Source organism: Pogona vitticeps, chromosome 2 (assembly GCF_051106095.1).
Source record: "Pogona vitticeps strain Pit_001003342236 chromosome 2, PviZW2.1, whole genome shotgun sequence".
NCBI lineage: Eukaryota > Metazoa > Chordata > Lepidosauria > Squamata > Agamidae > Pogona > Pogona vitticeps.
Window position 1 is genome coordinate 136,684,846 of NC_135784.1, and position 24,501 is coordinate 136,709,346.

At 41.8% G+C, this 24,501-nt stretch overlaps 1 protein-coding gene across 2 annotated transcripts in view; it reads left to right on the plus strand.

Annotated features, from left to right (window-relative positions):
- The window catches only part of GRIN2C (glutamate ionotropic receptor NMDA type subunit 2C), a 104,950-nt gene extending 81,100 nt beyond the window's left edge, over window positions 1-23,850 (plus strand). For both annotated transcript variants that reach the window (XM_072990578.2, XM_072990579.2), the window contains 6 exons: window positions 7,106-7,231; window positions 10,046-10,275; window positions 10,906-11,066; window positions 15,733-15,920; window positions 18,653-18,885; window positions 21,613-23,850. In XM_072990578.2, the coding sequence (XP_072846679.2) occupies window positions 7,106-7,231; window positions 10,046-10,275; window positions 10,906-11,066; window positions 15,733-15,920; window positions 18,653-18,885; window positions 21,613-23,181 (2,507 nt within the window). In that variant the 3' untranslated portion in view covers window positions 23,182-23,850. The remainder of the gene's footprint in view (window positions 1-7,105; window positions 7,232-10,045; window positions 10,276-10,905; window positions 11,067-15,732; window positions 15,921-18,652; window positions 18,886-21,612) is intronic.
- The last annotated feature ends 651 nt before the right edge of the window (window positions 23,851-24,501 follow it).

The window sequence follows — 24,501 nt, forward strand, 5'->3', positions numbered from 1 at the left end:
CAGCTCTATGGGTATTTGAACTATGGTCCCCTGCGCCTGATGACCACATCATACTTGCCTTTAGAGATGCAGATATTCATAATATCCTCATGCAGCTGGTCCTAATGAGGGTCCAGCCCCCAGGACCGGACTGTCCACTCACACATCCTGCTGCTGTGCCAGTCTCACTCATCCTGCCGGTGGCTCCTGGAGGTCCAGTATCATCCTACTTGACTGGTCACTCAGCAGCCCTGCAGAGAGACTCATCCTCCCACCCCCTGCCTGGGGACTGGACCCTCATTAAGTCCAGTTGCATGGAGATATTCGTATATGAATACTGTACAAATATCCCCATCTCTGCTTGCCTTCTATGTTGCCTACTGCACATGCTGTATGTGTTGGTTCTCTGTTGTTTTATTATATGAAAAGGGATTACTTGTCTTAACATCTGGGAACTGACAGATATGGGCAAACCCAGGTGCTTTTGTTGTGGAATACAGAACGATTATTCCTCTCAAAGGAGGTTTATATTAGGGATGTGTTCACTTCCACTCTGCAGAGTACGCTCAAAAATAATTTTTTCAGTGCTAGGTGAGGACAATGTCTTTTCACTGGTTTCCATAACTGTCCCTCGAAGGCAGGCAGGTATTCCACAGACCTGTCCCTCCTCCTTCCCGATGTAAAACAAAAGCTGTCACTTCCTCTCTTTTTTTGCTTTTATCCAGCACCAAATGTCCTCTATGCCAAAAGCTTAAGGCACTAAAATGAACAACAGAGATCACATTGCACACAGAATTACCACTGGAATCAAAAGAGGGGTTTGCTATTGGATTTTGGAACGGCAAACATGCATTTATGGAAGCAAAGGGATTCCTTTAGGAATATTAATTGCCATAACATTCCCTGGGAAAATATATCAATGCAGTTACATATATACAAGATCTTTGCAGGAAAAATTAGCTTTTGCCCATGGCTGTTTGAGTACTGGCTGATATTTGTGTGCAAGACTCTGCTTTCCTTCATTCAGCATTTAAAAAAGAAGGTTATGTGTTACATTATTATGCGGGTTAGCACCTCACAATGTGGTACTGACTGAGTGAGATACATCTACCATGGAGGATCCAGCATCATGATGTCATGTTGCAGTAGGATATGAAATATCCTTGAGACACACAGCTGTGCTTCCCTTCTGACATGGCAAATGATTGATCAGTTCAGGTTTTCAAACAGAAGTTTGCTTAACAGTTGGATGGCATTTAAACGAGGCAGTCCCAAGACATTGGCTGCTTCAAGTGGAGCAGCTGTTGGTACCCTCCCCTCCCCACATACACATACTCTTACCCCAAGGTATCCAAATTATTTTAGCACAAGAAGCAAACATTCCACAAGCACCTATCTCCTGTGTCCAGCAGTACAAAGACAATGACAGCAATAAACATCTTAATTATTTGCTGCTTCTCTACTGCCTTGGGCTGTTCCTCATTTTGCCTGTGGTAGGGCCGGCTCTGAATCTCATAGTTCTTACAAAGAATCAGTTTATTTCAAGGCGGTAGTTTCCAAGTAAGAACTATGCTCTGTGGGCTGTTTCTATAGGAGGAAAGCCGCTTTATTCATTTCAGGATCAAGTACACACCAGTGAATTGAAGAGATAATGTGGAGGAGAAAAACAGTGGTGTATCTCTGGAATATGTTGAGTATGAAATAAATACATGCAGAAGATTAATAGCAAAAAAAAAGAGGCACACTGATTGATAGGCTAGGATGCTTGAGCAATGTGTGTGTTATTGGCCATATCTTCTACCAAATGTTTGGAAATGTTACTTCCCAAGACTCTTAGCACAGTGTCTCATCACTGATCTACAAAACTGATTTGTAGATCAGAACACTGTTAACCTTGGGAGTTCCCTCTTCTTTAAACTATGTGATGCAGTTCTTGGTTGAAAAAAAATGTACAGAAAGTTTCATGGAAATACAGACTGTACAATAAAATATGTTTGAAAAAATAGAAGACACGTTTGGTGAGGGTGGTGATGCTCAAAACTAAGTACTGTATGCGTTTTTGTGAGGATTAAAAAGAACTGTAAATTAATGTGGAAATGTAGCACAACAGACTTATGGATAATCATGCCCATCTATATTTATAGGCAGAGCTTATTGACTAATACCACTTGCACTATCTCAGGACAATACTGTACTCAGAAAAAAAACCCTATCTGGCAAGGATTTGGAAGAGTGATTCTATTGATCAGTAAAGGTGCATTTGTACTGTGAACAAGCTCTCTCTACTGTATTTCCTTCGGTCCCAAGATGCTTGTAAGCAGCTACTTGCATACCAAGCCCACAGCTGAAACATTGGTATGGCACAGTTATAGAAAAAAGATTTGTTCTCTGCGTTTGTGGCTTTGTGCCATTCTTTGGAAGTAATATGTACTTTGCAAGTATCTACCAGAAACCTTTTCTGAAGCTGAGATTTACCATTTACCATTCAGAAAATTTAAAGAATCGGAAAATTAAAAGAAATCCACTTACACAAATAGAGGCATTAATGTGGTCTAGAGATGACAAATGACGAAGATTTCAGGACTTCAGTTTCTCTTCTGTTTCTCATTTTTCCCTGTTGTTAGGTTTATTCTATTGCTTTTCTAAAACATCTGCATGAAAATTCCATACATATGCATTCTGTATGAAAGGCACACTTCCTTAACATAAACATTTTTGTACATTATTTTGTATATTACTACATACATTTCTGTTTTCACTTTTCCTTAATAAATGCATTTTTGTATTTTTTTTAAATTTGATTAGTCATTTTGACCATATCAAAAAGCATACAGATCACACGAATCCCAAGTAAACAGCTAAAAAGCGATAAAATAGATTTCAGTAATAAAATATAAAATAGCATGTACATATTTTAATTGAGTGAGTCACCCCTGCAGGGAACACCTATTTGATCAATGCAGTGAGATCTTATGCCCATTACCTTAGATATGAATTTTGCTATGTTGCGGACAACTTTCGTATTGGCACTCAGAAGAAAATACAGTGGTGCCTCGCTTAACAATGTTAATTGGTTCCAAAAAAAATCGCTATGGGAAAACATAGTTAAGCGAAACGCGTTTTCCCATAGAGATGCATTAAAAACTGGTTAATCCGTTCCAATAGGCACGTCCTTAAGCGAAGAAACCCATAGGAAACATCGTTAAGCGATACAATGTTTCCTCCATTGGAATGCATTGAAGCCTATTCAGTGCATTTCAATGGTTTTGCGATGTCCATTTTTGCAAATTTAAGTGTGTCTTAAAAGGTTCAAAAACTGTTTTAAATGCCTGGAATCGTTAGTGCACCTTCTAAAATGGGTGCAAACTTAATTTGGCTCTGATCTGACTTTTTGTTAATTTTTGCTGATTTTTTCCCCCACCAACTTTTGACAGCTGTCAAAATTTGACAGCTCCATGCTTTCCTATGGGGGAGAAAAAAATTCACAAAAAATTAACGAAGACTCAGAACGAAGCCAAACTAAGTTTGCACAGGTTTTGCAAGGTGCTCTAACGAATCCAAGCATTTAAAACAGTTTCTGAGTCTTTGTTAAGTTTTTGTGAATTTTTTCCTCCCCCATAGGAAACAATGGAGCCCAACTTTTGACAGCTCCATTGTTTCCTATGGGGGAGAAAAAAATTCACCAAAAATTAACGAAAAGTCAGATCAAAGCCAAATTAAGTTTGCACACGTTTTAGAAGGTGCACTAACGATTCCAAGCATTTAAAACATTTTTGAACATTTTAAGACACTTTTAAAATTGAAAAAACGTTAAGCGAAACAGGGGACTTAAAAACGCATTCGCTATGCGAAGCATGGTCCCGAAGTCGCTAAGCGAAAATTGCCCATAGGAAACATCGTTAAATGATGCATAGAATTCTTTTAAAAAACCATCGTTAAGCGAAAACATCGCTAAATGAGGCAATCGTTAAGCGAGGCACCATTGTACGAAAGTCTAAAGTTCACATTCCAATGAATACATTTTAACAAGTTTTTTTTGTTTTTTTACTGGAGGTCATCACAAATTGTGATGGTAGAAAATAATTCGAGAATTGTTTTCTCCTCTGATTTTTCAAATGGAAATATGGGAGAACATAAGCAAAAGAGGAGAGGAACAGCCTCTTTCTGGATAGTTATCAAAACCAGCACATCCCCTAACCAAGCATCCTTGAAATGTATCAAGACCATAGAGTTGGAGATGGTGGGAGTCCTAGTGCAACATGCTGGGAAGAGCATCCACTGAGAAGTGTGGCCTAAATATTCTTTTCTTGGACATACAAGGGGCAAACATAAACATAATGGAAATGTGTGTGTGTTGCTTCTCATGTTGGGATCCCTCCTTGCTTTCTCTCTCCTTCTCCCCTCTCCCTTCTGCCTCAAGATGCTGATAAAATGCATCTGATGCCATCAGATAAAAGTTTCTGTCCTCCCTGACAGGGAAGGACAAGCTGACAAATGGGTCTCTGTTGCTATATTTTGAGGGCCTGAATTAATCCCATCCTTCAGCCTGCCCTTTACTGCTGAAGCTCTCTCTCTCTCTCTCTCTTGCTGCTGTCATCTGACAACAGTTCTCTGTGTGTGCTTGCTTCTTTCCCTTTTTTTATACATGCCTTTTTGTAATTGTGTACCTTTCCTCTTCTCCCCACCCCATTTTGGTCACGTCCACACGGGACAGGACGTGGTGTCTCAGCCGCACAGCCTTCAGTCCACGCAAGCAGGGAGACTCAGCCTCAGCTGGCAGGCCCCCCACCCACCCCCAGGTGTGGCCATGCCGGGCACAAGGAGCAGGGCCTTTTGCCTTTCTCTCTCCCTCTCCCTCTTCTGAGACCCACAGAGGGAGTGGGAAATGGAACAGCTGCCATTTCTCCTACCTCACTTAGAGGTGGCCCCATTCCCCCCCTCCACCTGCTCATTGCCTGCCTGCTGTGCAGCACACCTGGAATTGTGTGTGTGTGTGTGTGTGTGCGCTACTCTGGCTGAGGGAGGGGCAAAGTAGAGAACTGGGAAGGAGAAGGAAAGGTAAAGTCGCAGCTGTTGCTGTTCCCACTTAATTAGCAGTTTTAAAGGTCCCGAGCACTTCTTTGTGGGAATGACTTGTCGAAGCATTTCTGTCTCATGAAATGTTAACACTGGAAACAATGGAACACAATTTTGACAAACCTTCTGTAATTATCTGGAAAGTTATTATCATTTTCTTTCTTACTCCGAAAGGCCAGCCATAAACCAGATGAATATTTTATATACTCAGTTCACATTTGCCTGTTTTTTGCCTGGGCCTTGCAAAACACAATTCTTTTCATATACCTTTCTGCAGACATGTTACTGCTGTAAAGTGCCTGGAACAGTGTTTTCTGCCCCTCTCCCTTCCTCATTTACCTGTGATAAGGACAGGCAAATATCTTTAGGGTATGCCTGTTGAAAAATACTAAACTGATTTGTGACCCTATACACATTTTACCACTTTTCATGTGACTCAGGTTTCCTTAATGCTTCTGAAAACAGTTCAGCTTTCGGTCTTTGACTGATAAATTTTACTGACAATCCTGGTTAGTGCCCCTCCCCACCTTCACATATGTGATCAGTGTTACTCTCCAAGGTGACCATTTGGTGAGAATGTGCATGAATGTGTGTGTTTGTGTGTTATTTGCCCATCAATTTCATTTTTAATTCTAAAATTAAAAAGCAGCAAGGGTTCCTTTTCTTTTTAAGGGATACAAAAAGGTCATTCTAGGTCTAAATTTTAATGCGCTTATAACTTATTTATATTTGAGCTACCGGAAGAGCTCTCATGTCTCCATCTTTTAGTAGGTTAGATGACCCTTAAAACCTTGCGATCCTTCTTCCTGTCCTGCAGTTGAAGGAAATTTTCTGCTTTGGGTTGAAAGTAAACTTCAAATGAGGATTCTGGTTTGATTCAGGAGATAATGAACGTTTAACCCAATTTGGAGTTGCAGTTTAAATTCAGTTTGAGTCCCTGGTATGTGACTCTTGTGTGTCTACAGAAGTGCATCTTCTGCATACTTTATGAAGTCTGTTGTAACAAAACTATGAAGTAATGTTGGCTGGAATGAAAAATGTGAAGCAGTGATAACTTGGTTGGCATGTTAGAAACTGCATCACTTCATGCAGTCACAACTGTGAAATTATACCTTATTCATGCCTATGTACAAGAACTCCTCTGACAACCCTATGGATGAGGAAAAATTGCTGTAGAGAGAAAAGTAAATGGGAAATGTCTTTCTTAGCTTGATAAAGGCAGTTTCTAGGTCTTTGGTGTCTACATGATTTCCTTCATTCATTTACCTTTCTCAAAACAAATCATCACAATGAACCATGTAGTGTTTGTATAGCATGATACCAGAAATCTCATTTTGGTTAGAGAATTCCACTTTTTAAATACTCATCATAGTTCTAATGGCTCCATAAATGCTGTCCTTCTGCAAAGCGGAAAAGACCATCTTTCTCTTGAGGCAGGCTTTTCCTTAGTGACTGACGGTCTAGGAGACAATAAATGGGATGGTTCATATTTTGTTGCTTCTAAATCTGTTTCATAATGCTTTTACCTAACACTTCTAATATAATGTTAGTAATTTGCTTAATATTTGAATAATTCACTGGTTTAGCTTTAATACTGCGTTAGCAGGCCTGGAGAAACCTCATGTTTTGCAGAAATAAAAAAAGAGGTGAAAAATCCTTGGTTAAAAGAACTCTTGAATCCCAGTGATAACTTCATATGCTAACTGACCGTTAGGGATGGGAATAAGCAAACAAATTTGGAAGGGATATAGAATGAACTGTTCTGAAGCAGACCAAGGTTCACTGATGGGTACTCTGAACAGGACCACTCCAAATGTCAACATTTTGTTGCCTATCCCATTTGTTAGTAACGGAGAATGGCCACAAAGGATGAATGTGCCATGACATATGTTGGAGACATTGAAGGTCTCTACCACACTGTGTCCATTGGTAGATCAGCCTTTCTTTCTAGATAATTGGAAAGGATTTGAGTACCGGAGGGGAGGGCATGGACAGGCAGCTCCTAACCTGTCACGCACCCTGGGTTGACTGGCTTCCTCTTGTCTTCCAGAGCCTTACAGTCCAGCCGTGTGGGTGATGATGTTTGTGATGTGTCTCACAGTTGTTGCCATCACAGTCTTCATGTTTGAATATTTCAGCCCTGTTGGCTACAATCAGAATTTAACCAGTGGCAAAAGTAAGTAAGTTTCCAAAATGGTCCAGTGAGTGGGCCTTCCAGTTGGTGGGCAAATAGCTGGATGTCTTTCATAAAACCTATCCCAAGAATAAGGAGCTGCAGCCCGAGAGCCTATTACCTATTGCACTTTTCCTGCTGTTGCAAGAACTGCATCTCATACAAACAAGCAACACTGGGAAAGTGATCATTCCATTGTAATACAGTCAGCCATGTTGATGGGTCTTGTTTTACAAGAAGAATGCCTGCAGTTGCAAAGGATAGCCCATTTCCAGTGCCTTACCAAATATTTTGTCCATATCCAAGGGAACCCATGGAAATTTCTGTCAGTCGGGCATCATCTACTCTATTAAAAGCATCACATTCTATTCCAGTTTTTAGTTGAACTGTTCCTCTTTTTATGGTCAGGATATTTTCAGGCATTTTAGATACGCATTGGCAAAGCAGCAAGAAAATATCCTACAATAATCAAATAATGATCATTTATGTGTGACTATCATTTATGTGCATTTTTCTTACTACCCAATGGCGTTATGCCATTGGCCATCTTTCCATCTACACATGGACAATAAAGAAGATAATGGAAGTACAGTAGTTACCCAGTGAAGCACAGGTGATAGAAAGTGGTGCAGTGGTTAAACTGCAATACTGCACCAAAAACTCTGCTCATGACCTAAATTCAATCCCAGATAGCTGGCGTAAGGTTCACTCAGCTGTCCATCCTTCCAAGGTTGGTAAATTGAGTACCTAGGTTGCTGGGGGAGCAATATGTAGCTTGCATAATTAAATTGTAAACTACCCAGAAAGTGCTTTGAGCGCTGTGGAGTGGTATATAAGCAGCATGCTTTTTGGTAAATGACATTGGTGAATCTACCAAAGTGTATCCTCTTGAAAGTTATATTTTTACAAACCATCAGACTTACTTATGACTTTTGAAAGTTATGATGCTTTCCAAGAATGCCTTTAGATTTCAGGAGAGCAAACCGAGAAGCATCCCATTCCATTCCCCTACAGTCATTGGTGGTAGATGCAGAGATTTCTTAAAATTCTCACCAGTAGTTTAGGGGAACTGGGTGTAGACAGGCAGTAATCTTTCTTCTGTTTGTTGTACAGAAGATTTGTCATGTGCAAATGGAAACACTTGTAGGATAAATTCACATTCCTTGCTGGTATTCTGACTTCTGTGCAGCCATTAAAAGTACAAGAGACTTATCTGAACTTTACATGTGGTAGTTAGTCTAGATGTAAAGCACGGGCAAGCTGTTTAGAAACAGTGTCCCCCCCTGTTTCCTATATAAGTCACAACCTTGGGGCTGCTCTCTGCCATTCTATAGCACAAGCATTCCTGGGCACATGGTGCCTCATTCTCAGATGCCCATAGGGACTGCAGATTAGGTTAATTTGACCTGGATTTCTTCCTCTGCACAGTGTAATACACTGCCCGCCACAAGTGTTTTAGACTGATATGATCCATTTCTCTGTCAACATCTCTGTCTCTGAACTGTCAACTGCTGGCCAGATCAGCCTGCCCGATCTGTAGGTCTGGGCTGTAAACTCTGTGAGCAGCCTCTCCTCCTAATAGTTTCAGCATCTTGGTAAGCCAGAGGGAAGATTTCTCACAGCTGCTTTGAGAAGCTGTCAACCCCAGGCCAGCCATCCCATCTCTGCCCTTCAAAAAGCCTCATTAAAACTTATGCGTCCTGACAGGTGTGTTAATGAAAAGGTTCCTTGAGCAGTAAGAATAAATCTTCCCCCCTCTGCCCATTGCCACCTTTGCCCAGCCTTCAGACCCTTGAGGGAGATTTCTGGATTCCTCATCAGGAGCCTTGGAGAGTTTGCTGTCCTCAAGTGGTGATGGTGGTGAACAAAAATGGGCAAGGATACTAGAAATCAGGAGTAAACTGCTAACTACTAGGAAGAACACTACCAAGGGCACCAAGTAAATATATTTTATATTTGCATCCTTGAACCATTTCCAGATTTTTCATTTCCTATTACAAATAATAACTGCATGCTATCAAGTTGATTCACAGCTTGCCCAAGGCCACACAGCCTGGCTTTTTACCCAAAAGGCACAGTGGGGAATCGAACTTCCAAACTTTAGTTTCTCCATTTCAGTGAGCTCTCCAGACAGCACTTGTTTCATATTACAGAGTTGCTGGGGGTTTTTTTCCCTTTCTTTCCCCTCTTTAATATAATTGCATTCTTAATTTAGAAACAGCAACAAAATGTCATCTTTGCCAATGGAAGAAAAACAGACATATCCAGAAGTCCAACATGTTCTAATTGTACAAGACTTCCCTTCCTTTTTTCATGCCTACATATTCTAATGTATCAGTTTTTGTTGCTTTTTCATAGCAAGAGGGACAAGATGCACAACAGATACGGAAGATTCTGATAATTCTTATTAGAGTGTACTTCAGAACTAGATCCCTTGAAAACTAGATTCCATGTAGGCATTGATGTCATTAATTAACAATCAAACAAATTGCTGGGCCTCCTAATGACCCTATTGGGCCACCAGGATTGCAAGCAGTATTTCATGCCTAGCCTTTAGGGCTGATGTTTGTCAAAATCTGCTGCGCCACCAGACTTTTAAATGCAGGTGCAGTCTTTTGTTTAACAAATGGAAGAAAGAGGAAAGAAAATTTCCATAGCAAATTCTGCCAAATGTGTCTGAAACTGCTGCAAGAAAGGTTTTGCAGGCATCATTAAGTAAATGCATTTATGTTACTTTAAAGGCTCATTACACACCAACAGAAAATAAAATTTTTTATGTCTGCAACCCATATTTTCCCCCCTGTTCCATCTTTCTAGAGACTGGAGGGCCTTCCTTCACCATTGGCAAGTCGGTCTGGCTGCTGTGGGCTCTCGTTTTTAACAACTCCGTTCCCATTGAGAACCCCAAAGGCACTACAAGTAAAATCATGGTGCTCATCTGGGCCTTCTTTGCCGTCATCTTTCTGGCCAGCTACACAGCTAATTTGGCAGCATTCATGATTCAAGAGCAATACATTGATACTGTCTCTGGGCTGAGTGATAAGAAGGTGAGGAGGGCTTGGGGGTGTGTGGTGGTGGGAGTGGTAAAATAATAAATGTAGAATGCGGAGAGTGGTAACAAATAACACCAGGGAGCTTAGAAAAGTAGTCACGGGTAAAGTGGATTGGTGATGAAGAGCAGAACTCCTATTACATTTTCTAGCTTTGGTATTATTTATTTATTTATTTAACTTATATGCCGCCCACTCTACCCAAATTCTCTGGGCGGCTTAAAATTATAGGAAATGCTTACCTGTAATTGTTTCACTATTTCTGGTCACCAGGTATAGCTTCTTGTAGCTAACTCTATACAGGCAATTTTACGGGATCTAATAGACTAAGAGCATTCTACTATATTTGGCATTATAAGGCTGGAGATAATTGGGGAGCTTTGCTTTTCTGCACTTAATATGTGTGAGGCTTCCATATTATTCTATCCCCAAACATTCTAGCAATTTGATCTATAAAGTAAAATAAATATATCTGAGTAGAAAGATATAGCTATCTGAGAATAAACATACACCAAAATAGTGGTAGAGAACTCTTCACTTAGATACCTGTTCGCACAGATGAATAAAGGGTGCTGATGCCTTACTGGATTAGGCAACAAACTTTTTTGTGTGCTGTTCCCACCTCAGTTCCAGAAGCCCCAGGATCAATATCCCCCATTTCGGTTTGGAACTGTTCCCAATGGCAGCACAGAGAGGAACATTCGGAGCAACTATCATGATATGCACACCCACATGGTGAAGTACAACCAGCGCTCAGTGGAGGATGCCCTCATCAGCCTCAAAATGGGGTAGGTTTCTCCATGTCCCAATGAGAACACTATGCAAGATGATGTCCTCAAGGCATGTGTGCATAAATTCCTACGCAGATCTGATTATTTTGTATGTTTTGAATAAATCCACTGACATTAGTTTCTGGTTCTTGCCCCTTTTAACTTCCAGATACAGGTCAGTATCCTGTATTCTGCAAATACGGAGGTGAAGGATAATTCAATTCTTCAAAAAACCTCTGGTTTATGAAGGTGGGATATTGACAACACCAATGACAGCAGTCAAGATGATCTACAGGATACCCTCTTGAGCTCACTACCATTCACAAAGTGACATCATGCGACGGAAAATCACAGAAACTGACTCCTTTTTTCATCAGTTAATCACATCTCACCCAAACACAAAGCAATTGTCAGGGCTGTTTTTCAACAAGTGTGAATGATAGTGACAGAAGAGCGTATCCTGTAGACCAGCGGTCCCCAACCTTTTTGGGACCACGGACCAGCTGAGCTTCTGAGGAAGGCGGGGCACCCCCTGTGCTTGTGTGGGTGTGCTCGCGGTCTCAGGCACATGCGCAAAGCGGTGGGGGAGCACATGCTGTCCCGTCAGCTCCAGCACAAATGCTCCCTCACTCCTTTGTGCATGTGAAGGAGCACCTGCATGCGCGCAGATGTGCCCATCCACCCCTTCATGTGGGCACAGCTATGAAGGGGTGGGGAGCGCTCATGCCAGTGCTGGCATGCACTTGCATGTGCAAAACAGCTGTGGGGAGGGAAGTGTGTGCGGGGGGGGGGCGCGAGGTCTGTTTCTGCAGCCCAGTCCAGCTCAGCCATGGACCAGTACCAGGTCACAGGCCAGGGGTAGACAACCTCTGCTGTAGACCATCTCGACTACTGCTATTGGTGTTGTCAACGTTCCAGCACTCCCCTTTGCTATGCAAAGCTTGGCATCCTTTTTCCTGTTGGCAACACGGGCTTTTTGAATCATGGGTATAGAAGCACAATATCTTACATTCTTAAACCAGAGATTTTTTGAATACGTAATTGAATTTCCGCTTTTTAAAAAATATTTTTTTTGATATATACGTCTGCTGCACACAAATTCAGTCATAAATTTCCCTCCTATACAATGACCCAGTGGCAGAGGATTCCAAAAGATGATCCTATGATCTATGCTATGGTTACTTGGAGAAGATAGAAATGAGAACAGCTTGGCTGTAGCTTTAGTTCCTCTGTGCCAAAATATTTTAAAGGGATGTTTAGAACTTAATGAAATGGTGAAGCAAAGATCTGAGTAAGTACAACATGTACAACAGAGAAACACACACAACCTTTCATCTCTCGGTTAAACTAATGTTACCATGCCCACTCCACCAAATGTAGACTGGAAAGCTATGTTCCAATTTCCAAGCCCTTTTTTTCTGTTCGGCAAGCTGAGGAAGAAAAGCTATACTAGACCAAAAGCTTCATGGAAATGTTGTGTGCATGTTTTCCAAAATATGTCTCTTTGCTTTTTGAAATAAAAATAGAAGAGGTTGGTGTTAGCAAAGAATGTCATTGGAAATCAAGGTCAGAATCATCCAGTTTCAAAGTTAGATTTTTAAAAAATTTAGGGGTTCCCCGATTTTTTAGAATTGCCTTATGAAATGCTGATTTGCTGCATTGCACAATATGCAACTCTCATGCAGCAATAATAGAGTAAGCATTCCCCCTGCTCCAGCTGGCTCCCTGTCATATGCCTCATCACACACTGGTTGTGAGATCAGTAACGCAACTGAGAACAAGTTAGGGAGCCTGCTGGAGCCTTTCCACTATTGCTCTTCCATTCTGCATTCAATGAACAGGATACTGGCTATAGATTTCTACCAACCTTATATTCTTCTTCCTTATTTTGTGAGAACTAATTCATACAAGCATTCTGATTAGTCTGATGAGGTCTCTTGCATGTCTTCTGTGCATACTGAAATCCAAAACAGTTAATTTTTGAAGATCTCTGATATCCCATGCTAGCCAAGGAATTCTGGAAGTTGTATTTTTTTAAAAGTAGTTATTTCAAGCTTTGCTGAGGCCATGATATGCTGTATCTTTGACCACTTTTTTTGAAGCATTCATGGACTGGTTGCCATGAGTCAAAATGACAATCCACAGTTTCATGTCATTGCCTTTTCCAGTAGGTCTTTAGCATATGAGGTTTCTTTTGCCTCTCTGGTGTTGTGTGATGTTAACCATACATTTGACTGTATAACAGTATTCTGTCACATGGCAGCTATATTTTTTTGCCAGAATATTTAATTCCTTCTTCCACTGCAAATTCTCTCCTTTCATCAGAGCATGAGTCAAGCAAGAGAAGCAGGCACCAGATACCTGTGGTTTATCCATATATTTGTTGGCTTGCTCTGTTCTGAAACGCTGGTTACTTTTGTGAAGTATTCTTCCTATCCAAGGTTCCGGCCATGACATATATGAAAATATTTTCAGCTTTCTCTGATATCCAGGATGTTTTTAACTTATAGAAAGCACTTATTTATGTATTCATTTGTTTCTTTGATTCATATGCCGCCTTTCTACCAATAAGGAGACTCACGGCAGCTCACAATATTAAAGAAATAGAGTTAAAAATGTAATAAGTTAACCATTAAGAAACAATTAAACTCTATGCTAATTAAAATACAATTGAATAATTAAAAACAGAAGAACACTGAAAACTATCTGATTCTAAGGGGGCCATTCAGGGATTCAATCATGACTGTCAAAAGCCTGCTTGAAGTGATGAGTCTTCAGCTTTAGTTTGAGGAAGACTTTTATCGATTTTCATATCATATGAATAAGTTAGTGAGACAGTTAAATCAATTAACATCAGCTCTAGCATCTTTGTCAACATGTGTTCTCCTCAGTACTTGTGACGTGTATTTAATTGCAGTCACTGGCTTTCCTTTTGCAGATGTAGCTAGTGATATTCAAAATGCTCAGTGCATCCTAATCTTAGCAAAGGATGTCTCCATGTTATCTCCACCTTTAAAAAAAAGATCAGATTTTTTAATCTATAATTTCTTAATAAATGGGAATCTCTTTACAGTCTCTTCTCTTTGGTTCCATTGGTTCTGTTTTCCACTCCACTCTGTTGTTTCCCTATTGTTATCGTTGGTTTTAAAGCGGGGACATGTATAGTAAACTGAGATTAGGATGAAAGACTCCTTTAGAGAAGTAAAGGAAGATGTTGGACCACTTCATCTCTTCCCTTGTTCTAGACTCCAGTGTGGGATGTATGGACAAGCATGTCCCCTTCATGCGCTCAAGGTGGGGTTGCAAGAGCTACAGATACTATACAGCCAGGCAAGCATAAGTTCAAGGCAAACAATCCTTCTCCCTCACCCATTTTGATGGGGAGTTTTATGCAAATCAGACTTATATTTCGGTATGCATCTATCATACATCAGAGGTGCAGTAAACAACTCTTGCTCCTTCACCAAGCATACTGGATCCTCTGAAAAGGTGAAGGTGGGAACAGATCCCTTATTTTTGTAGAAATTCCACATCTGATGTGTAACGTTACGTTCAGTTACTTAGAGGTAAGCCCTACTAAATTTAGTGGAACCACGTCAGTGGCCACAGGATCACAGCCATAGTCTGCTAGTTAGTTTCCAAGTGTAATTGTTCCTAAAAGACCACAACTGTCATGTCAGCGTATGACAATGGATATCCTTTTTTTAAAAAAACCCTCTAGGCATCTCTTTCTATGCAGAAAATCATATTTTCTCATCCCTCAAACTATAAGACCCTTTAGCTGGGAAAATGCAATTTATCTTGCAACCTATTAACTATTGTGGTTGTCTTGTGGAATGTGGTGTGCAAGTGCCATTGTATGCACACCAGCATGGTAATGAGTATCTGTTTAATTGTTGTTAATATTTAAATTCTTAAGCATTAAAAAAAGTACTTGCTTGAAGTACTCTCACACACAGGCCAAGACACAGAGTTCTGTGTTGGAGTGCACTGAGTTGTTTTTCCAAAAGAGTCTAAGCATGAGGATTGTGTGCTTTCTTGCCCGCCCTCCATCTCCCACCCACTCAGTTACACTGCAAACTAAGTTACTAATAGCAGATCAAGTTTTCTAACTTTTTCTTTAAGAGGCTTATGTGCATTTATTATTTACTTATCTGATCAATTTCTGTCCCACCATTCTTCCCTTGTTTGGGAACCCAAGCTTAAATATGGTTAAGGTTAATGTTGTACATCAGAGTAAGTCCAATTGAACAACCGGACATGGGTGTAGTTCATTTTTAAGTGGAATTTTGTGGCCTGGCAGTTTATATACTTATAGTTATATGATTTTGTAAGCTGCCTAGAGTGGTCATAACAACCAGATAGGCGGGATATAAATAGAATGAATGAATGAATAAATGAATGAACGAACGAACAACAAACAAACAAACAAACAATGGCAGGAGGTGACCAATATAAGGTCTCCTTCTAGATGATTTGGAATGTAACTCTCACAAACTCCAGCTAACATGGCTGATGATCAAGGATTATGAAGATTGCTGTCTATAATACCTGGAAGACACCAGATTGCCTACTAAGTTCTGAATAGTACACTGGCTAAGGGGCAGCTCCTGTTATTACCTCACGTGTTTTTCTCATAGCAACAGTTCCTTCATTTGCTGTTTCTTTTTCCATTTGATTCCAGAAAGCTGGATGCTTTTATATATGATGCTGCTGTGCTCAACTACATGGCGGGCAAGGATGAAGGTTGCAAGCTGGTGACCATTGGCAGTGGGAAGGTCTTTGCCACCACTGGCTATGGCATTGCCCTCCAGAAAGACTCCAAGTGGAAAAGGGCAATTGATTTAGCCCTTCTGCAATTCCTGGGAGATGGTGAGTATTTCTCTGTCCTGCTCCAAGAAACTCTTTTGCTCCCTGATTTTTAGAAGAGTCCATCTCCCGTTTTGTTCCTTTCTAGAGCTGAGGAAAATATTTTATCACAGTAATTGGACAAACATAGAGCAGAGCCCACTGTGTCTTTATACCCTCTCTTCCTGTTTTCCTCAGCCAAAATATAGGGCTTCTTTGTTTAAATTCAAAGATCCCAACAGCCAGTGAAGATTGTAGTGTAGAAGGAAGGCGTGGGGGTGGGGGTGGGGAATTCTGTCCCCTTCCACAACAAGTGACTTCTCCCACTCCCCATGTTTGAAGGACCGCTGTGGATGCTTTGAGGGAAAGGCATTTTTCACATACAAATGACAACTATGTTATGAATGGTGCAATCCTAAACATACTTACTTGGCAGTTAACTTCCTGTCCCAGAATAGTGCTATAATATGCTTGGATGCTGGCTGTACCCGATGTAACCAAGCAGTCAGCCTGTGATCTGAGTACCGTAGTCATTACAGAACATGTGGAAGAGATGTCAGAGAGCTGTTCCTCAAAGCGGTGTTATGTGGGATTCACATTAAATCAAGAACAACATCTCCTGTCAGGTGCCTGAAAATGTCTTTCTTTCATTCTTCTGTTCAGTAAGGAACAAAACACTCTTGTCTCTTCAGGACTCCTTAAGAAATTGTCCAGTTTTATTTTGTATTTTTTTAAGTGGTTGGTTGGAAGAATTTGGGGCCAAATATTTTCATTAAAATTTCAAACGTAATGTAAGATCAGTGAGTCAGAAGACAAGCTACGAAGATACAAATGGCAATGAGAATATTCATGCTGTTTTTGTACGAGTAGTAACACATTATATGGGTAACAACAATTAGAAGATAGATTAGACTGTTGCTGCATTGTGCTCCTGACTTTCCCCTCATACTCAGTCCTATCATAACTTACCATGTCCTAAATGTTAGGTTTTGAAGCAAAGATATGTTGAGTGGTAGAGAAGAGAGGATAAAGAAAAGCACCACAGATGTCCTAGCTATTGGAAATGGCTGGATTTGGGAGTCTCGTCTCCTGTTCACAGATGTACAGTTGGCATAGGCTTATCAAGAAGATGCACTCCACACATGTATATATGAGCTTTATGTATTCGAGGACCTTAGCATTTGGTCTCCAGGGCCACATCTTGGTTTAAATGCAATGGTTTGTAGCTGATTGATGGTTTCAGTTTGGGATTAATTTCCAGAAATACTTAACTATTTTCAAAATCCTGTATTGATTGAACAGAGTAAGATAGAACTCATCTCTTCTGTACTGGTAGTAGTACAGGGCATTTTGGCTTGGGGACTGAAAGAAATCAGCAAGCCAACATCATAATAGCCACCTATTTCTTCTTCATTTCTAGCTTCTCTAGTTTCTTCAGATCCAGATAGGTGTGATATAGGAGATCTGTGCATCTTATTTTAGTGTGAAACTCCAAAGCAGTCATGGGAGATTGTGCTCATGTGATTGCGGAAATGGAACTGGTGAAAATAAATTTCACCCTTTCTGCCCAGGCTATTCCCTTGATCTAAAAGTCTGCCACTAAACCACTGTTAGTTCAGGGGAGGATGAGGGGTAGATAGGTACATCACCTTCTTCCAAGATGTTTCTTTCATAAAATTAGCATTCTAGGATTCTGCTTTGAAGTTAAAAAAACACACACACACCAAAAAGGCTACAAAAAGGCAAATGCTATTTTAGGCTGCATTAACAGAAGTACAATTTCCAAATCCTATGAGGTGCTAGTCCCCCTCTATTCAACACTGGTTAGGCCTCACACCTTGAGTACTGTGTCCAATTCTGGATACCACACTTCAAGAAGGATGCTGACAAACTGGAACAAGTTCAGAAGAAGGCAACAAGGATGATCAGGGGGCTGGAAACCAAGCCCTATGAGGAAAGAGTTACAGAACTAGGCATGATTAGCTATGAGAAAAGAAGACAGAGGGGTGATATTATACTTAACTGTTAGAGCAGTACGACAGTGGAACCAGTTATCTCAGGAGTTGGTGAGTGCTCCAGCACTGGAGGCATTCAAGAGAAACTTAGACAACCACCTGGCAGATATCCTTTGATTTGTACTCCTGCATCAAGTAGGGGGTTGGACTTCACTATTCTATGATTCTATGAAAAATATGGATTCAATCATGTGCTTCCTACAACTCCAGTTGAGTCCTGTGAATGGAAAGAGTGAGCCAACAAAGCAAACTGGCATTCTGGATGAAAAAGCTGTTTTAAGCTTGAAGGTTAGGAAAATATGTCAGGGCAAATGTGGAGGCATCTGAGGGCGTAAATGGACCTAGTCAGAATATGTGGGTCTTGAAATCTTATGACGATAGGAACATTATTTTGGAACCCCCCGCCCCCCGCCCCCCCGATTAGCTGCAATACAGTATTGTCAGTTTCAGTTACTGTATCCTTGGGCTGGACATGTTAAAGAAATATCTTTCTTGCAGTGTGGAGGCATCATGATAATCCTACAGTAAAAACTGTAAAACACATACAAAGCAACTCTCTTTTTCTTCTTTCCCTTGCGATTTGTTCAGCACCCTGAATCACTATCCTAGGTTACTGCTGGTAAGAACTGAGTCGAGTATTGAACGCAGAGATACAGTATATACAGCCAAAGAGAAACGTTGCTTGGCTAGGATTTTAACCTCTTCCTCTCTTTGTCCATTTGTCTGTTCATTGTGTCCCAGGTGAAACTCAGAAATTGGAAACGGTGTGGTTGTCGGGGATCTGCCAAAACGAAAAGAACGAGGTGATGAGCAGCAAGCTAGACATTGACAACATGGCGGGAGTATTCTACATGCTGCTGGTGGCCATGGGGCTGAGCCTGCTCGTTTTTGCTTGGGAACACCTGGTGTATTGGAAGCTGCGGCACTCTGTCCCCAAGTCACACAAACTTGATTTCCTTCTGGCTATAAGCAGGGTAAGGGCCTCTTCTCTTTATATGTAGACCCCTTTCACTTTTTAATCGACAAGACTGGAACTCACATCTAAGGACAGGTTCTTGAGTGCTGGAGTGATTGCAGGCAGTGGCACTTTGTACTTGTAGACCCTAGGCTCACATTGGTCTTAATTTCCCATTTTAACTTTTAGGCAGAAAGGTACTTTATTTAATGTATGCAGCTGACATTTTTATTACTACCATCCGAGGCTTCAAACTCCTCCTGCACTCTTGATACTTAGAGCCAAAACCAACACTTTGTGCAACTGTAGCATACCAAAAAAGACTAAGAGCATGTGAAGCTTTGCATTTTAAACTCAAGTCACAGCACCATCTTGATGACCAGAGGAATACAGCAGAGTTTGCTTCTGTTGCACTGACACGAAACTCATTTGGCCAGAAATCAGTATAGTTTTGTTGTAAAAAAATGACATCAAATTGTTTGTCCCAAGAGACCTATTGAATCAGTGGGACTGATATAAAGGTTGACTTAAAAAGTCCCATTTATCCTTAAGTTACTGCAGACCTAGACGTATAAGTAACAACCAAATTAGCAGGAGTGGTGACAAAGGACACAATGATATGTCCTGAAAAACATATTCAGGACATGTAGATAAAGCAAGGCATCCAGTGATGGTTTCTCAAAGCAATTTGTACAGGAATGCCTTGTTGCTGATTAATTTGTGTGAAATGTGTTTGAAATTAGAGCAATAAAAAATATCTCCTCCCAATTACAAATATGTCAGAGAAGGAACTAGGGAATTGATTTGCCCCTTCTCTTACATCCACAATTAGAGGCTGTATTATGCTTCATCATAAACACCTCGGATGTTTCTTGCCACTGCATCACTTAATCAAATTAAAATGCATTTAAAACTATTTAATGTTGATCTGGTATGACTCCACAACATTATGCAGAAAGAGTGGAGTTTGTTCAAGCAATTTGGATTGCTTTCTAGATATTAGATTGCATTTCATGAGCTTAATTTCTTAGATGTGAAATAAAATTAAGCAAGACTGAAAGAACTGGGCATGTTTAGCCTTGAGGAAAGTGGACTGAGGGGAGTTACAGTATGAAAGCACTTTTCAAATATTTGAAAGATAGCCATAAAGAAGAGAAACACAGTCTGTTCTCTATCACCCTGGAGTGCGGGACACACACTAATGGGTGCAAGCTACAGGAAGCCAGATTTAGGGTGAATACAAGGGAAAACTTCTCAACTGTTAGAGCAGTATGACAGTGGAACCAACTACCTCAGGAGGTGGTGAATGCTCTAGGCATTCAAAAGAAAATTAGACAACCATCTGTCAGATGTGCTTTGATTTGGATCCTTGCATTGAGAATAGAGTTGGACTTGATGACCTTATAGGCCCCTTCCAAATCCATTATTCTATGATTCTATGAAAGTGTAAGTTCACTCACAGGCTGAAATCCTGTTTTGCAGGTACACTAACAGCACAATGCTTAGACATGAACTGCTATAAGTTAAGAAATCTCTGTAGATATTAATCTGTTGTGTACTCTCAGAACTCAGCAGGTGACAGATACTGACCACATACTGACTACATCCAGAGCACAGACAGAGTTCTGACTCCTGTCCTCTGAAGATGCCGTCCACGGAGACTGGTGAAACGTTAGGAAGAAAAACATCCAGAACATGGCCAAAGAGCCTGAAAAACCCACAACTGACTACATAACTGTACTTTCAGCCACAGATTTGAAAGCAAAAGAACTAGCTCCCAGTTTCTGAATCTTATATTCTGAATCTGAAAAAAAGAATTCTGAGATTCTTATATAACCAAGCTCGTTGCATCTTATTTATCATTATTTGGAGGCCCTCGGGTAGTGTGGCATTTTACAAAACTAAATAAAACCAGCTTGTACTTTAAAAAGAAAGTTAAGAATGCAATGAGGACAGAAGAGATGTTAACAACTGAGAATACAGGAACCCTCAAAGAGAAACAAACCTATCTCCTCAGAAACAACATGTGACTATTGAAATGCCACCAAGAAGAAGGGAGTTGGATCTGGATGTGCCTGGAGAGCAAAGCAGAGCCACTGGCCAGGCCCTTTGCATTGAGAGGATGGCAGGGGCTGGGAACTTCTCAGCCCTTGTCTACCAATCCATCATATTTAACTAGAAAGCCAGAGTGCTGCAGTGCATAGAATGCTGCACTAGGGATCAGAAGGCCTGAGTTCAAATCCCTGCTCAGCCATGGAAACTGACTATGGGGTGACAATGGTAAACCACTCCTTAGAAATCTCAGGTAGCTCTTTTCGGAGTGCCGTTAAGTGGGGAAGGCCATTGTAGCACAGAGCAGTAGCGGATCTTCACAGTGGAATCAAGACCTTGCAGCCAAATGTAAGGCTGGAGAAGAAGAAAATGCACCCTACTCCTTGCTTCTTTAAACCATTCCAGCAGAAAAGGTGCCCCTCCTGACCTTCATATAACCATACGATTTACCCTAAAGGAATATAATAACTGAGTAGACCCAAAACAACAAGAGCTCCTGAGTAGATCAGTCTCTCGTTCTCCAAATAGCGCAATGAGGTCACCCAATGTCCGTATGCCTCTCCTTCAAGAACTTGGAAGCGGCGCATACACCAGCATCCCCTGGATTGGGCCCTTCCCAGGACATGCCCATTTGTCATTCTCTGCTTTGCTTTGTTTTTATCACTATGTTTCTTCTTCTCTTGTATTTCCCCAGGGCATTTACAGCTGTTTTAATGGAGTCCAGAATCTGGAGAGTCCTGCTCGTGTTCACAAGCCTGACGTCACAGCAAATTCTGCTCAGAGCAATGTGCTGAAGATGCTACAGGCTGCCAAGAACATGGTTTCAACGGCCAGTGTCGGGAACTCGCTAGAAAACGCTACACGTACCATTGAGAACTGGTCTAACAGGAGTGAAAACCTCCAAACCACTTTCTCCTTAAAGACTCCACAGCTTGTTGTTCAAAACACCAGTGGGCCTCATAGGCCAGCCCATTCCTCGAATGCAGCAGCAGCAGCAGCAGCTGAGAAGCTTGGGAGGCCTCTACCACCCTCACTTCCTGCGCCCCAACCATCTTTGGTGCCAGCTGGCGAAAACTGGAGTGGGACAGTTGAGCAGCCTCAAGTGCTTCATCCCCTGAAGTTCAGAGGCACCTATTCGGAGGATAAGGTTCTCCCAGGTTCCACAGTGAACAGCTCCTCACATTATGTGGCGAGATCCACATTGCAGCCCCATCTCAGAAACCAAGTACCACTTGGAAACCACCTTAGTGCAGCTCCCCACTCCCCACTCAGGTCTCCTAGGGAGCTCCCTCCCTCCGAGTATAAGTATAAGCTCTCCATGGCCAGAGGGCATGGGAAGGAGAGATTCTACCCGAATGTTCATCTGGTCTATGGAGAAGGTGGGCACGACAGTTCGGCCGAAGGGGCCAGGCTGGCTTCCGCTTCTGAGAAAAGAAAGGAGTCGGAAGGTCCCTTCTTGCCTCATGCCTGTGAGCATAACCCTTTCCCAAAGGCCGACAGGACTTGCAGACCCTTCCCTTATCAAGAATCAGACACTGCAGAGCTAAGGAGGCAGAAGCACAGCCGCAGAGCTAATCTCCCAAGGCCGTTGCCAGAGCAGCAAGAGAGACCCCAGTCCCTAAGCATCTGGAAGCATCATGGAAGATCTCCTGGCTACGGGGACGTGCCAGACCTCTTCCCCAAAGCTGGCCTGACTCCAAAACCAACAACCGTGCCTGGAATCCATCACGGAGTCCATCACTACCCTCCCAATGCCCTTAGGCCAAGCTATACGTGCAATAGGAAGTATGTGGAGGCCAACGGTTTGTCTTGGAAAGACGAGCGCCTGCTGCATTCACAATCCACAAAGCTCCCCTCCTACCGGGAGGCCTGCGTGCAGAACTCTCCAGGGGTGCGCAGGGCTTCCACGGTGGTGCACAAGCAGTATGCCTACATGAACTCTTACACAAACCTGCCTGTTCCCTGGGGGCGTATTTACCAGGGCTCTCCTCAACTGTGCGAACAATCCGGGGTCACCCAGCACTGCTTCACTCGAGCTCCGTGGTCTCCTTGCAGCAGGGATTTCCTGGTCCATGAAGACGGTCACAGGACCATGTACTTTGGCAGCACATACAGAGACTGCAGGGACCGGAGCCGGGTGGATCCATCATTTCTTCAGATGATCAATACTGAGAGAAGGGACTTCCTGACAACCCAGAGGATGCAGAGCCCTTATGCAGCAAGATCTTGGAGGCGAATATCCAGTCTAGAGTCTGAGGTCTGATAATGAAAAGGGGGTGGGTGGGTGGTTGGGTTGGGGGAAAAGGCGGTAGGAATATCTGGGACCAGCCCTAGGGAACGGCCTCGGTAGGAGTAAGCGACACACCTTTCCAACTCTGACAAGTCTGTTTCTCTCTAGTCAGCTGGTTTGTATCCACAGAAAGCTCTTCACTTCTTCTGCACTGAACGGGATCGCTGTTAAGAGCAAGTGACCTTCTCCTTCATCTCCGGATGGACCAAGAACAAAGCAGCAGCCACTGAAGGCACTTTAATGACTGAATTCTAAAGTCTTCCATTGCTGGGCCCTGGGATGCTAAATCACACATGCAAAAAAAAAAAAAAAAAAAGACTCTCATGGTGGTAATTCACAATCATGCTGCTGTCTCTGTGGATAGCTTAAGAAACGTCATTTTCAATGTCAGCCGTTCACATTTAGTGCCAGTTATCTTTCAGAGCATGCTGTCTGTGACACAGCTGGAGTTGCCCAACAGCCCACTAATACAAATTAGGACTACTTTGCTTTCCCATATGCACTGATGTAAATGGGGACTCTGTAAAGGACATACAGTCACATACTATGACATTTTTAGTGTTTTACATTTCTTTCTGGTTCCAAGCAAAAGAGCCCAAGATGCCAAACATAAGTTAATAAAGATACACTTCCTAACATGCATTCACTCCCCTTTCCTTTCTTCTGCTTTGCTCTTGACCTTGCGGAAAAACTGCCTCCCTTTCACAGAATCAAGGGTAGCAAGGATATGACGCACCTCAACATCTCCCTTTGCCCGTGCTTTCCATATAGGCCCACATTTAATGCAGTAACAACCACAACTGCACAACCCCTCCCCCTCCCCCCCCAAAAAACACCTTGGCAAATACAAATGTGAGGAATTTCAGTGATACGAGGCATTATTGTTGTGGCATGGAGATCAACGTCTGTTCTGGACAAAGCCAGGGCATCATGCTTAATCCCTAAAACAGATCACTATTTCTGACAGGTAGCCTTGGCTATGGGCATAGCAATAGAAGTCCCCTTTTTAGAACTTAAGGGAGATGCTGGGAATTGTATTTGAAAAATGGAATTTTTCCAAGCTCTGGGCCTAATGCATCATATATGAGTCTTTTAAAGATCCCCGTACAGGGAGGAACATTTGTACACTTAAAGTGAGCTCTTAAAAACAGGAGATATGTGGGCTTTCTAGACTAGACAATAATTTGAGGCAGGTTAGCAATAACTACTTTTCTGGACAGCTAATACATCAAATGGCCCAGAACATATGGGCCAGTGGCCCTTTATTATACAGTATGCAATAATAGCAAACTC